We start from the raw sequence: 14,028 nt of genomic DNA, 5'->3' as shown, positions 1-14,028 counted from the left end.
CTCACTCCTCCGTTATTGTTTTGAAGGACTACAGACTCAGACTGTCATTCATCATTCTACCGCAAACGCAGGAGGAGGAGAGGGAGGAGTAGTGGACCCTGGTGAGTGTTGTTGTCGCCTGCCTCTGCCTGCCGCCTCTCTCTGTTCCTAGCGGCTCGCTGCCTGCTCGCTTGCCTGTTCTGTAGTGTGCCTGCCTCGCTGCCTGTGTCTCCTCCTCGCGCCTGTCTCTCTGTCTGCCTGCCTCTCTGTTCTGCCTGCCGCCCTCTCTCTCTCTGTCTGTGTAGTTCGTTGGAGTACTCCAGCAGTGTGTACATAAGCCTAGACCTAACCTAACTATACCAGTCTGCGTCATGTGAATACTTGCTGCTATAATTTCCTCCTGGAGAAAAGACTGATGTCATGTCAGACCGCATGCGCTTCATGTGTGGCGCCTGTTACAAGTCTGTGGCGGAAGGCAAAGACATGAGTTATGGATCCATCAAAGCATAGAACCACAGTTCACTTTTAATGGCGTCCGCCCAGACTTGCCTTCAGACAAGGTGTTCTGGCCATCTGTAGCCAGGCAGGCAGACGTGAGTTGCCGTCTGAATGGTAGCTCTGATGTACGATGTAGACCAGCTATCAGACCGCTAGGAACACTCTGGTCTGGAGCGCTATCTGTACTAGCACGCAGCAGACGTGGTGGTCTGATGTAGCTCTGTGTAGGATAGACCAGGCTATCAGAACCGTAGGAAACACTCTCAGTCTGGAGCTATCTGCTACACGGCAAAGGCAGACTGGTGTCTGATGCTAGCAGCTCTGTGATAGAATGAGGACCAGCTATCAGACCGTAGGAAACACTTCTGTTGGAGCTATCTGAGAGCACGGCAGAGCAGACGTGGTGGTTGAGATGTAGCCTGTGCTAGGATAGGACCAAGCTACTCAGACCGTAGGAACACTCTGGTCTGAGGCTGTAGAATTTCTTTCAGATGACTTTTCCTCACAATGAGTCTCTTCAGCCCAAAGCCAGCTCCTGACGCGCCTCCACACATAGACAAACCACAAAGGACATCTGTCTGTTCCCCAACGGACCAATGGGGGAATCCACAAGTCCTCGGCCTGATTAATTGATATGGGACCATTTTTAAAGACTGGGGATTTTATGCTCTTAGCTACCGGTCGTACCTCAGCGCGCCCCAGTACACAGATACGGCACTAATAAACAAATCCTTATTGTCTGTGGGAACATTCACATAAAGATATAATGTTCATCAAGGGAGAAACAGCTTGTTTAAAGACTTATCAGTATGTCAATATGTCAACGGAGTGATCGGCAAGCACAATGTTCTTCTCTATGCCATCAGAGGAAAATGGCCTCATTTGAAATAAATTGTTGACAGTCGTATTTGATGTGTCAACCCGAACTAAAACCACTGCTCACTCTCTCTGTTCCCTTCCAGAGGGGACATCATACACAGAGCGAGGACGGTGTGAGCCCAGGAAGAGGACAAGCCGTCAGACAGCTTTTTCTCTGACCTTTGATGAACAGCATGTCCTGGGTGTATTGAGGCCTGAGACTGAGAGACCAGAAGAGCAGCCGAGTCTTCAAACTCCCACAGGCTAACACTGTGAGTACCTCCTGTAACTCTGTGGGTAGTCCTCCTTTGTGACTCTGGGCGTTAGACCTCCTGCTGACTCTGTGCTGGTTAGCCCCTTGACTCTGTGGTGTTAGCCTCCTGTGACTCTGTGGGTTAGCCTCCTGCTGACTCTGTGGGTCAGCCTCCTGTGACTCTGTGGGTCAGCCTCCTGTGACTCTGTGGGTCAGCCATCCTGTGACTCTGTGGCCAAGCCTCCTGTACTCTGTGGCCGCCCCCTGTGACTCTTGTGGCCAGCCCCCTGTGACTCTGTGGGGGCCTCCTGCAAGTACAAACTATTTACCCTGTTCAGACTGTAGTTCTCACCAATCCTAAATAAAAGGGCGGTGAGATCCCAAACTAGGAGATACCTGCTGCGTTACAAAATTATCCAGATGAAAGCGAATGCAGGAATTAATTTCCTACAACCAAATGGCGTCAGACAAATGTTGCACGTCTAGTGTGTGACATCGGTTTGGTTCAGCTACTTTAGATTTCTGAGCTAAAAATGATTGTAATTTGTAAATCTATTCTGCCAGCTGTGACAGTCCCATGTTACTGAGCTCTCTCTCTTGTCTCTCCTCAACAGGATAGTAGGTTCGTGGTCAGTGACGTGTTGACGATGGTCGGAGCCAGGAATCTGGATCTCTGAGATCCTGATAACTTCAGCGTGGAGTTTGAGGTGGAGTCCATCGACTCGGTATGCCATACAGCGATCCCGAAGAGGCTTCAGTGATCTGGAGAGGACGACGTCTCGGCTGCTCACTGTCTTTTCAACTGTGTGTGTGTGTGGTGTTTCCGCCTCATTATTTAGCTGTGGTGCACACCACCACACCAACAAAAAGCTGACGATTTTCAGTGTTCTAAAATTATCACGGGGTGGGGGGCGGGCGATGCTCCCGAACCCCCGAGCGGAAAACATTTGGTGTGCTGTTCATTTCAACAGCCTCCCTCTAAGTGTCCTGCGGTCAAACTGCAGCGTTGCACTCCCTGTGTCTTGTCTTCTCTCACAGGTGTATGAGATGTCACCATCTTTGAGCAGAGGGAGGAGGACTCGTGTCCGATGACGACAACTGAAATCACGGAAGCAGTATGAGTTTCATATTACCACAATAAACACATCTAATCACCAAGGATACCCACAGATAATTCTACAGTTCTGATTGGCCAACATGTAGCTTAGCTGTTTTTTGTCACTCCACTACCAATGTTCTGGTGGTTAGGCCTGTTGTCTAATCTAGTGGGTGGTGCCTGTTGTCAATCTACGGTGGTGCCTAGTTGTCTTAAATGCTTACAAGGGTGGTCGGTCATAAGTCTTAGCGTGTTGCCTGTGGTCTAATCTAGCCGGTGGTGCTACTGGTGTCGTCTAATCGCTGTGGTCTAATCTAGCTGTCTTGTGCCTGTGGTCTAATTAGTACGTGGTGCCTGCATGGTCTACTCTAGCGGTGGTGCACTGTCGTCTAAATCTACGGATGTGGTACTAAATCACACGGTTGGGTCTAATCTAGCGGTGAGCTGCCTGTGGTCTAATCTAGCGGTTGCGTGCATTGATGGGTCTTATTCTGAGCGTAAATTGTGGTCTGAATCTAACGGTACTGTGGTCTAATCTAGCGGTGTGGTGCCTTGCGTCTAAATCTAGCGGTGCTGCTCCAATCTAGTGGTGCTGGCTGTGTCTAATCTACGGTTGCTGGCTGTGGTCTGCTCCCCACAATCTAGCGTGCTGGCTGTGGTCTAATCTAGCCCGGGTGCTGGCTGTGTCTAATCTAGCGGTGCTGGCTGTTTGTTCTATCTAGCGGTGCTGGCGTGGTCTAATCTAGCGGTGCTGGCTGTGGTCTAATCTAGCGGTGCTGGCTGTGGTCTAATCTAGCGGTGCCTGGCTGTGGTCTAATCTAGCGGTGGCTGGCTGTTTGCTGTGGTCTAATCTAGCGGTGCTGGCTGTGGTCTAATCTAGCGGTGCTGGCTGTGGTCTAATCTAGCGGTGCTGGCTGTGGTCTAATCTAGCGGTGTTGTTTCAGGACTACTGGAAGTGCTCACAGTGTGAGGAGTTGAACCCTCCCCTCCCCCGTAACTGCAACCGCTGCTGGACGCGAAGAATGGATTGGTTTCCCGAGTCCGACAGCAACTCTGCTACCACCACCACCATAGCCCCTAACCTCAAACCCTTTCCCCCCAAGCCTTCCCCAGCCCCGACAGAGCCCGACGAGACCGAAGGACTGGATGTCCCAGACGGGAAGAGAGCCAGGTCGCCCCTTCCCCTCCTCAAAGACTCCCAGGATTTGGTGTCCGTCTCTGGGCCCGATTCCCAAGACTCGGCCTGCTCCTCCCAGCCCTCCACCTCTTCTTCGAACTCCAATGTTGTAGGCTCATGTTCGTCCTCTAGCGCCCCCTTCAGCCAAGAAGTGATGGCYCCGGACTTGGAGCGTTTCAACAGCCTGGAGGCTCACCTCCCCGCCAGCTGCCTGGAACCCTGCGTCATCTGTCAGACCAGGCCCAAGAACGGCTGCATCGTCCACGGACGCACCGGACACCTCATGGCCTGTTACACCTGCGCCAGGAAACTGAAGAAGAGGAACAAGCTGTGTCCTGTCTGCAGGGAGCCTATCCAGTCTGTCGTCTTAATTTATCTCAGCTGAGGACGGCCATCGGCTAAGACTSTACATTCCAAATAGCGGTCTATTCCCTATGTAGTGCACTACTTTCAACCATGGCCCCATAGGACTCTGGTCTAAAGTAGTGCACTACATAGGGAATAGGATGTAACCCAAAGCTACACAACTCCCTGATCGTAAAAAAAACTTAAATCCTGAATGAATAAATAATATGTTTTAATTTGTTTATTTGGAAGTGATTTTATTATTAACAGTTTGTTGACTCTATCAAACAAGGAGCCTGTTGTGTTGATTTGGGTTTGATTTCTAGTGTTCAGTCAAATAGCCTTTGTAGTTTTTCAATGGATCAAATCTCTTAGCAGTGATATATTCAATATATTTTTTATTTTGATTGAATAAAGAATATCTAGCAAATTAACAGATATATATTTTGTTTTTCTTTGTTTATTCTCACCTTGTGTCTTCCCTCTATTCTGCACAGATGATAATGATAGTCTTTTTAATTGTATCTATAATGATATGGGGTTTAATAAGCTACGTGAACGTCTAATGTCTCAATAAAGTTCACCAGTAGAAAGAGACATTTGTTGTTGACTCGTCGACAAGAGAAGCGAGTGGGTAGTAGTTGCTAGGGAGTGACTTTATATTTAAATCTTCAGGAAACAATGCCTCAACCTGTTCCCTTGTCTAGCCTCATCCATATCCATTGCCCCTGATGACAACTTGCCTCGACCCCCCCCCCCCTTATTCCCGTTTCTAGTTCACAACTAGTAACCAGGGCCCATGGGGCCCTGAATAGGAGCCATTTGGGCCAACAACACTAAACCACTGCTACTTTCTCAAGTCTGACCCAGGCAAGCCAACTAACTGAAGTTTTAAAAATTTAAGTCTGTCGTTTATGCATTGGAGTGCTGAAGAGACCTTTTGAATGATATTAAAACCCAGGTTTTGATTTATATTAACTAACATGTATTTTGGTTTGCTGTGATTCTAGCTCTTTAAACCCTGTTTTGTAGTTAAATCTTCCCTCACCTGACAAGCCCCAATCTAGTACTTAAACCTTCCCCCACCTGACAAGCCTCCAATCTAGTACTAACCTTCCCCACTGACAAGCTCCAATTCTAGTATAAAACCTTCCCCCACCTGACAAGCCTCCAATCTAGTACTAAACTTCCCCCACCTGACAAGCCTCCAATCTAGTACTAAACCTTCCCCACCTGAAGCTCCAATCTAGTTACTAAACCTTCCCCCCACTGACAAGCCTCCAATCTAGTACTAACTTCCCCACCTGACAAGCTCCAATAGTATAAACTTCCCCACCTGACAGCTCCAATCTAGTACTAAACCTTCCCCCACCTGACAAGCCTCCAATCTATTACTAAACCTTCCCCACCTGACAAGCCTCCAATCTAGTACTAAACCTCCCCCCATGACAAGCCTCCAATCTAGTACTAAAACCTTCCCCACCTGACAAGCCTCCAATTCCTAGTACTAAACCTTTCCCCCACCTGACAAGCCTCCAATCTAGTACTAAACCTCCCCCCACCTGACAAGCCTCCAATTCTAGTACTAAAACCTTCCCCCCCACCTGACAAGCTCCAATCTGAGTATAAACCTTCCCCCACCTGACAAGCCTCAAATCTAACTCCTAATGCTCAAATCTAGGACTAAACCCCACCTACCAAGCGTACCAATTAAAGTTTAAAACTAAACCTTACCCACCTGACAAGCCTCCAATCTAGTACTAAACCTTACCCACCTGACAAGCCTCCACATCTAGTACTAACCTTACCCCACCTGACAAGCCTCCAATCTCGTTACTAAAACCTTCCCCACCTGCACAAGCCTCCAATCTAGTTACTAAAACCTTCCCCCACCTGACAAGCTCCAATTCTAGTCACTAAACCTTACCCCACCGACAAGCCTCCAATCTAGTATAAACCACTCCCACCTGACAGCCTCCAATCTATTACTAAAACCCACCCACCTGACAAGCCTCCAAATTCTGTTACTAAACCTTCCCCCACCTGACAAGCCTCATCTTTTAGTACTAAACCTTCCCCCACCTGACAGCCTCCAATCTAGTACCTAAACACCTTCCCCCACCTGACAAGCCGCCAATCTATACTAACCTTCCCCCACCTGACAAGCCTCCAATCTATACTAAACCTCTCCCCCACCTCGACAAGCCTCCAATCCTAGTCACTAAACTTCCACCACCACCTGAACAAGCCCTCCAATCTAGTAATACAACTCCCCCACCTTTGACAAGACCCTCACTTCTACCTAACCTTCCCCCACCTGACAAAGCCTCCAACTAGCTACTAAACCTTCCCCCCCACACCTGACAGCCTCCAATCGTATACTAAACCTTCCCCCCCACCTGACAAGCCTCCAATCTAGTACTAAACCCCCCCCCCCCCCACCTGACAACCTCCAATCTGAGTACTAAACCTTCCCCCCACCTGGACAAGCCTCCAATCTAGTACTAAACCTTCCCCCCCCACCTGACAAGCCTCCAATCTATACTAAAACCTTCCCCCCCCACCTGAACAAGCCTCCATCTAGTACTAAACCTTACCCCACCCTGACAAGCCTCCAAGTCTAGTACTAAACCTTACCCCACAAGCCTCACAATCTAGACTAAAACCTTACTCCACCTGACAAGCCTCCACATCGAGTACTAACCTTACCCCACCTGAACAAGCCTCCAATCTAGTACTAAAACCTTCCCCCCACCTGACAACCTCCAATCTAGACTAAACTTACCCCCCACTGACAAGCCTCCAATCTAGTACTAAACCTTACCCCACCTGACAGCCTCCACTAGTACTAAACCTTCCCCCCTACAACCATCTAGTACTAAACCTCCCCACCTGACAAGCCTCCAATCTAGTACTAAACCTCACCCCACCTGACAAGCCTCCAATCTAGACTAAAACCTTCCCCCCCCACCTGACAAGCACCAATACTAGTACTAAACCTTCCCCCCACCTGACAAGCCTCCAATCTAGACCTAAAACCTTCCCCCACCTGACAAGCCTCCAATCTAGTACATAACCTTACCCCACCTGACAAGCCTCCAATCTAGTACTAAACCTCCCCCACTGACAAGCCTCCAATCTAGTACTAAACCTCCCCACCTGACAAGCCTCCAATCTAGTACTTAAACCTCCCCACCTGACAAGCCTCCAATCTAGTACTAAACCCCAACTGACAAGACCTCCAATCTAGTATAAAACTTCCCCCACTGAACAAGCTCCAATACTAGTACTCTAGCCTCATGGCCTTTCCCTCCAACAGTGGTTTAGTGGTTATTTCATGGGCTTTCCCCTCCACAGTGATCTTAGTGTTGGTTTTGTCATGGCTTCCCCTCCACAGTGAGTTTAGTCTGGGTTGTCATGGCTTTCCCTCCACAGTGATCTTAGTCTGGGTGTCATGGCTTTCCCCCACAGTGATCTTAGTGTTAGTTGTCGATGGCCTTTCCCCTCCACAGTGGTTCTATCTCAGGGGATCTTAGTGTTAGTTTGTCATGGCTTTCCCCTCCACAGTGATCTTAGTGTTAGGGTTGTCATGGCTTTCCCCTTCCACAGTGATCTTAGTCTGGGTTGTCATGCTTTCCCCTCCACAGTGATCTTAGTGTTGTTGTCATGGCTTTCCCTCCACAGTGTCTTAGTGTTAGTTGTCATGGCTTTCCTCCACAGTGATTTAGTCTGGGTTGTCATGGCTTTCTCCACAGTGATCTTTAGTTGGTTGTCATGGCTTTTCTCCCACAGTGATCTAGTGTTGGTGTGAAGTATTAAGTGTTCTGTTACTAGTGCTGAGGAATCCCAGGATTTGTTCTTAAGAATGATATATACTTATATTATGGCAACGTCTTCAATTCTTAAATTTTGCAGAATCAGTAACTGTCTAGTTCTCCTGAAGAAAGTGTCTACTCTACTGCAGTAGGCGCTGCTGTTTTCTGCCTCCCCTGCTGGTAAAAAAGGTGCAATTACATTACACCCTCTTCCTGGAGATCTATCGTGTCCTGTAGGTCTGTGGTGAGGACAGGGAGGAGGAGGACTACCTCCTGTAGGGTCTGTGGTGAGACAGGGAGGAGGAGAGACTACCTGGCCTGTAGGGTCGTGGTGAGGACAGGGAGGAGAGAGACCGTGTCTGGTCAACTGTCTTTCTAAACAAGAGATATGTTGCTTCTGTCTCAGTCTACCAATATTGAAATGAATAGGCAGCAAAATAGATCTTGACACATCTTAGTCTTTGTTCGTTATATTATTGTTCTGAAGTACTTTCTTCGCTCTAGCTTTAGAGTTACAGGGGCTGATCCTGCTCTGTCCTCTAAATGGGGCGGCAGGTAGCCTAGTGGTTGCAAGTCGAATCCCCGAGCTGACAAGGTACAAATCTGTCATTCTTACCCTGAAAAAGGCAGTTAACCCACTGTTCCTAGGCCGTCATTGAAAATAAGAATTGTTCTTAACTGACTTGCTTAAATAAAATAAAAATGGATCCTGTCTGGACAGGAACTCCCAATTTAGAGCTTTCAACAACTACCCGGTGACATTACTGTGGTCATTTACTCTGATTTAAATGATGTAAAGGGTTATGCCATAAACAACGTGTGATATATTACTGTGTCAAAATGTCAACGTGGGACATTAGTTCTACATTTAATTTTCATGTGTAATTACAGGAATAAAAGGGAAGAAACTTTGGCCAAACTTTATTGTATTTATTCAAATACCATTTTAAACAATTCAAACTCTTATTCCATCGTCTTCATTTCACACAGGTCAAATCTGTGACATGTCATTTCCATTCTGTGTAAGTTAGTTCATACGGAAGCAGAATTTTATCATAAAAAAGGTAATAAACTGGGTGGTTGGGAGCCCTGAATGCTGATTGGCTGACAGCCGTGGTATATCAGACCGTATACCACGGGTATGACAAAAACATGTATTTTTACTGTTCTACTTACATTAGTAACCCGTTTTATAATAGTAATAAAGGCACCTCATGGGGGTTTGTGGTAATATGGTCAAGACAGGATTGAATGGCCAATATTACCATCTAGAATCAATACTAACTATATTATGATACTACATCTAAATGATGTGTGGGAATAGGGGAATCGTCAATGGCTTGACACACCATTTAAACCCGTCAAATTGCAGATTTCCCAGGGAGCCGTTTTATAATTAAGCAATAAGGCCCGGGTGGTGTGGTACACGACACGACGCGACGTCTCCTACTACTGAACAGGACCGTGATTAGAGTGAAACATCACGTTGTGTGTTTGACACAGGGGCCACCACCTGACACAGGGACCACCACCTGACACAGGGGCCACCACCTGACACAGGGACACTGAGGAGTGACACCAAACAAAAAGCCCTGGGTAGAGGGGCTCGGTAAATGTGGTGTGGAATGTGTACAGGTGAGTCAGTGTATCAMAACAGACCTTGTAGAAAGACATAGTGCCGGCTGGCCAGTCRAGATACAGTCCTACTCTGTTGGACGGGGGGGACGAGGGGGAAGGTATGGTAGTGAGCTTATTATGGATCCAGGCAGAGTAATGGTCATCACAACAGACCAGACACCAAGCTTTGTCACAAGGTCCAAGCCCACTGTTATCACCCCTTCCTGACCTATTGATTCCTCTATATGTCACGCCGATATGAGCCCCTCTCCCACTCCACTCTACCTCCCAGTAGCAGAGCCCAGACAGACCCTCTCTACACAGCACCTGGMCGAAATCTTGAAATCTCTCCGGGTGATCAGGATACGGCTGCTCCTCTGTCCTCCACGTCACCTTTCTGTTCTCCTCAGACAGAGAGAGGTTTCTGTGTGCTGTGTTCGGGTCCAGTGTGAGCACACAGCCATCTGATGGGGGAGATCAGACACCTATATTTACAAATCATCATATCACAATGTTAATGTTTCTAGGTATTAAAGGAGCCATCAGAATGATAATGTTTCTAGGTATTAAAGAGCCCCATCAGAATGATAATGTTTCAGGTATTAAAGAGCCCCATCAGAATGATAATGTTTCGAGGTATTAAAGAGCCCCATCAGAATGATAATGTTTCTGAGGTATTAAAGAGCCCCATCAGAATGATATGTTTCGAGTATTAAAGAGCCCCATCAGAATGTAATGTTTCTAGGTATTAAAGAGCCCCATCAGAATGTAATGTTCGGTATTAAGAGCCCATCAGAATGTTTCTAGGTATTAAGAGCCCATCAGAATGTTTCTAGTATTAAGAGCCCATCAGAATGTTAATGTTTCTAGGTATTAAAGAGCCCCATCAGAATGATATGTTTATAGTATTAAAGAGCCCATCAGAATGTATGTTTCTAGGTATTAAAGAGCCATCAGATGTAATGTTCTAGTTAAAGACAGGAAATCCAACAGAGCGAGGTCCTGTTAGTGTAACCACACACACACCCCCCCCCCCCTCAGGCTCTGAAAAATTATCTTTCTTTGAGTCAACTTGAAATAAGACTAACAGGATTTTTCTTCACACAGTCAACACTCACATTTTCTAAGCCCGTGTTTTATTGTGTACTGTCCGCCATTTCCACACTGTAGGAGGAAAGAAGAACAGACAGGCAATTACACACCAGGTCACCACATCACACCGTCGGTGGTGGTAATATGTTTGGCTTACAGTACATGTAATTATCATAACTAACCTGATAGGTCAGAAACATGATAATTACATGTACAGTAAGACATGTTTCTGACCTATCAGGTTAGTTATGCTAATTTGTGTACGTAAGACATGTTTCTGAGCATCAGGTTAGTTATGCTAATTTATGTGTACTGTAAGACATAACTAATCTGATAGGTCAGAAACATGTCTTGCAGTATACATAAATTAGCATAACTAACCTGATAGGTCAGAAACATGTCTTGCAGTATACATAAATTAGCATAACTAACCTGATAGGTCAGAAACATGTCTTACAGTATGTCACTCAACATGGACTGACATAAACCCTCTACATACTTGAGTTTCTCCAGTCTTGCAGTGTGGATCCTTCAGTCCAGCAGAGAAGCAGTCTGAGTCCTGAGTCTCCTGGGTGATTGTAACTCAGATCCAGCTCTCTCAGGTGTGAGGGGTTTGACCTCAGCGCTGAGGCCAGAGAAGCACAGCCTTCCTCGGTGACTTCACAGAATGCCAACCTGCAGAGAGTTTTAACATGATTCCAAAATCACACAGCTATTCTATGGTGGTGAAAATAGACTGGCAGCTGTATCTATTTATACATGTATTCATAATATCATTACTGTGGTGTTATTTGCATAATATCCGTAATACAGCATCTGATTGGGAACCACTGGCATATGGCCAATCAGATGCTGTATTGAAGTTTGGCCATATGCCAGTGGTTCCCAAAATTGGGGTCGGGGGATGGGGTCCCCTGATTAAATGTGTAATGTTTAAAAATGTTTGTTCTCTTCAGATGGGTATAGAATTCAACCTGTTAGRYTCACAATGCRTTCATGTCATCATTACAGTATGTGATGGCTTTCAGGACCTAAACTMAAAGACKGAGCGKAGTCACAATTCTGTTTTCCCCCTGTGTTTCATATCATATTGTACAACAGAGGTGTTTGATATTACATCGTAACAACAGCCGATGAAACTAAGAGTGTAGAACTGTGGGAAAAAAAACGTGATCCGTGTTATTTCCTGATAGTTGGTTGGTTGAAAATACAATCTACACGGAACCTTCTGATCAGCAGGTTTAACATGGGCGGGAGTTTTGGCTCTCCATTGTGACATCACCATGCGGGTAAATTGGTTAATAGATCCAATAACAAAAGAGAGTTCCAAACCTCTCTGCCAATCACAGCGCTTTCATGTCATCGTTATGTGTTGCGATCTCAAGGAAAGCATCGCTCTCTTTTGTTGCTCGTAATGTGAAGACACGTCAAGTTAACAAATCAACATGCCTTCGTAAAGCTATTCGTAAAGCTACACCATTCATAGTTATTGGACTCACATATAGACAAACTAGAATGGCACAACAATTACAATATTTGATATGAAATTATCACAGCATTGCTTGTAAAATTAATTTAAAAATAAAAAGTTTAAAACGTAACAGCTCCATAAGTGTCAGTCAAGAGACAGTCAGATTTATATCGGAGTTTGATAACAGACAGATCTGGTGAACTGTTATCACCAAATACAGGAAAACTGACCTCAGAATCTCCAGTTTACACTGTGAATTCCCCATTCCAGCAAAGAGCAGCTTCACTCCTGAATCCAGCAGGTGATTGTTACTCAGATCCAGCTCTCTCAGGTGTGAGGAGGAACTGAGAGCTGAGGCCAAAACTTCACAAGATGTTTCTGTGAGTTTACAGCCAAGGAGTCTGCAGATACAGAGTCAATACATGAGGTTTCCTCTGAGTTTACAGCAGTTGATGGTAAATTACAAACTCTGAAGATCAAACGTGTTGGATTACTCAAAACAAAGTAATTAAACCAGCAAACAAGCTTTTTACACTTTTAGAATGGCTTCCATGTCATTATCACAGATGTCCTGGTCACTCCGTTGTCGCAGAGAATGTTCCTGCACGCCAGAGAATGTAGATGATGAGAGATTGTATCCTCTAGTAATAACACTGCAGTCATATTCGCCGATTCTGGTGAACACATGGTAGTCAGTATGTCCCGTTACGGTTTTTACGGCAGTTGGCGAGTGTGTTGGATCCCCTGTGTAGGGTGTATGAGACGATCTGCGCAGTTGTTTTGTTGATGTCGTGATTTCCTTCGGAGGTAATCGAAACGGGCAGTAACGGTCTCTTATTTCTCCTATCTTATGTAGTTCTTCAGGAATGATTAGAGCACTGCAGTCGGTGATTCCCTAGGTAAGACACTTTTTAGGCATGGCTATTGCCGTGAGTGTAATATGCAGTCCGTGATTGCTCACGAAGGTAAATGATCCATTATGTCAAGCCTCTTATTATTCCCCTACGGTAACACTTGGGTCGCATGGTCATTGAGTTACCGCGAGGTGGAGCACACACTGCACAAGTCATTAAGTTCCATAGGTAACGATACAGGCATGTCGTATTCTCCTGGATGGTTAATACGGCAGGTTTGTTGCGTATAAATTCAGATGGTCAGCGGAGGAGTACGTAATTCCTGCCGATGGTATACTAAGGCAGTAAGTATTCTCCTTAGGCTAACACTTGCTCAAGTTAAGATTACAGGCTCCAAGTATGATGGTCCCTGGCAATTATGCTTAGTCCACATCTATAGCAGAGGAATGTATTCTGTACCTTATATTTTGCCATGTTTTACTGCGGTCTGACTCTTTTGCATTTTTTCCCGCTACCGAAACAGGAAATGTGAATGATTATTGTGGTATGTATAATTAATTGGATGCTTTTTGTGTAGGTGTCTTGATTATTTTTTTTTTCTTTCGTTAGGGCAATGCTATGTTCGCGCGTGGAGGCGTTATTATTATAAGTTGGGTAAGATAGTACAACTTAAAGCTTTATTTAAACCTCTAGTATATTATCGAGTTAGACAAGTGTCCATTCTCTCGTGCTTGTAGCATAGGAACCATTCTTCTAGGCGTGCTGCTGACCGGTATTCTTCTGGCGTGCAAGGGAACTATATCTCTATGGCGTAGCGGTGTACAATCTATCACACTGGCGTGACTATAGCTGACATTTCTCTGTGCTGTTGTCCAGTGAACATTACTCTGTAGCAGTTTGCACGTGATACATATTCTCTAGGTCTGTGAGAGGATACAAAGTTCTATGGATGTGGCATGAGAATCAGTCTTGC

At 45.8% G+C, this 14,028-nt stretch overlaps 3 protein-coding genes across 3 annotated transcripts in view; 1 reads left to right on the top strand and 2 right to left on the bottom strand.

The window, feature by feature from the left end:
- Positions 1–4,640, top strand: part of mdm2 (MDM2 proto-oncogene) — an 11,353-nt gene extending 6,713 nt beyond the window's left edge. The window contains 4 exon segments of the mRNA XM_070442188.1: positions 1,805–1,902; positions 2,267–2,380; positions 2,636–2,703; positions 3,629–4,640. Of these exon segments, the coding sequence (XP_070298289.1) occupies positions 1,805–1,902; positions 2,267–2,380; positions 2,636–2,703; positions 3,629–4,246 (898 nt within the window). The 3' untranslated portion in view covers positions 4,247–4,640.
- A 4,292-nt stretch (positions 4,641–8,932) lies between these two features.
- On the bottom strand, positions 8,933–10,829 carry LOC139022500 (stonustoxin subunit beta-like; the record flags this gene model as incomplete). The annotated part of the gene is made up of 2 exons (XM_070442187.1): positions 8,933–10,102; positions 10,757–10,829. Coding segments are annotated over 2 exons (705 nt in total), but the record flags the coding sequence as incomplete, so codon positions are not given.
- On the bottom strand, positions 10,827–12,814 carry LOC112078929 (ribonuclease inhibitor-like). Its single transcript, XM_070442189.1, has 3 exons — positions 12,735–12,814; positions 12,432–12,602; positions 10,827–11,405 (listed from the first exon to the last, which is right to left on the bottom strand). The coding sequence occupies exons 1-3, from the start codon at positions 12,752–12,754 to the stop codon at positions 11,222–11,224; spliced, it is 375 nt and encodes a 124-aa protein (XP_070298290.1). The 5' UTR covers positions 12,755–12,814; the 3' UTR covers positions 10,827–11,221.
- Between the last annotated feature and the right edge of the window lie 1,214 nt (positions 12,815–14,028).

Source organism: Salvelinus sp. IW2-2015, unplaced genomic scaffold (assembly GCF_002910315.2).
Source record: "Salvelinus sp. IW2-2015 unplaced genomic scaffold, ASM291031v2 Un_scaffold6537, whole genome shotgun sequence".
NCBI classification, from domain to species: Eukaryota; Metazoa; Chordata; class Actinopteri; order Salmoniformes; family Salmonidae; genus Salvelinus; species Salvelinus sp. IW2-2015.
This window is presented reverse-complemented; position numbering and strand designations above follow the sequence as displayed.

What these genes read in the sequence shown, in the direction of transcription:
- LOC112078929 (XM_070442189.1), bottom strand. Translation starts at nt 12,754, where the DNA reads ATGGAAGCCATTCTAAAAGT. An exon ending in ATGGAAGCCATTCTAAAAGT is followed by an intron (nt 12,603 to 12,734) that starts GTAAAAAGCTTG and finishes CTGTATCTGCAG; the next exon opens with ACTCCTTGGCTGTAAACTCA. An exon ending in TGTAAACTGGAGATTCTGAG is followed by an intron (nt 11,406 to 12,431) that starts GTCAGTTTTCCT and finishes AACTCTCTGCAG; the next exon opens with GTTGGCATTCTGTGAAGTCA.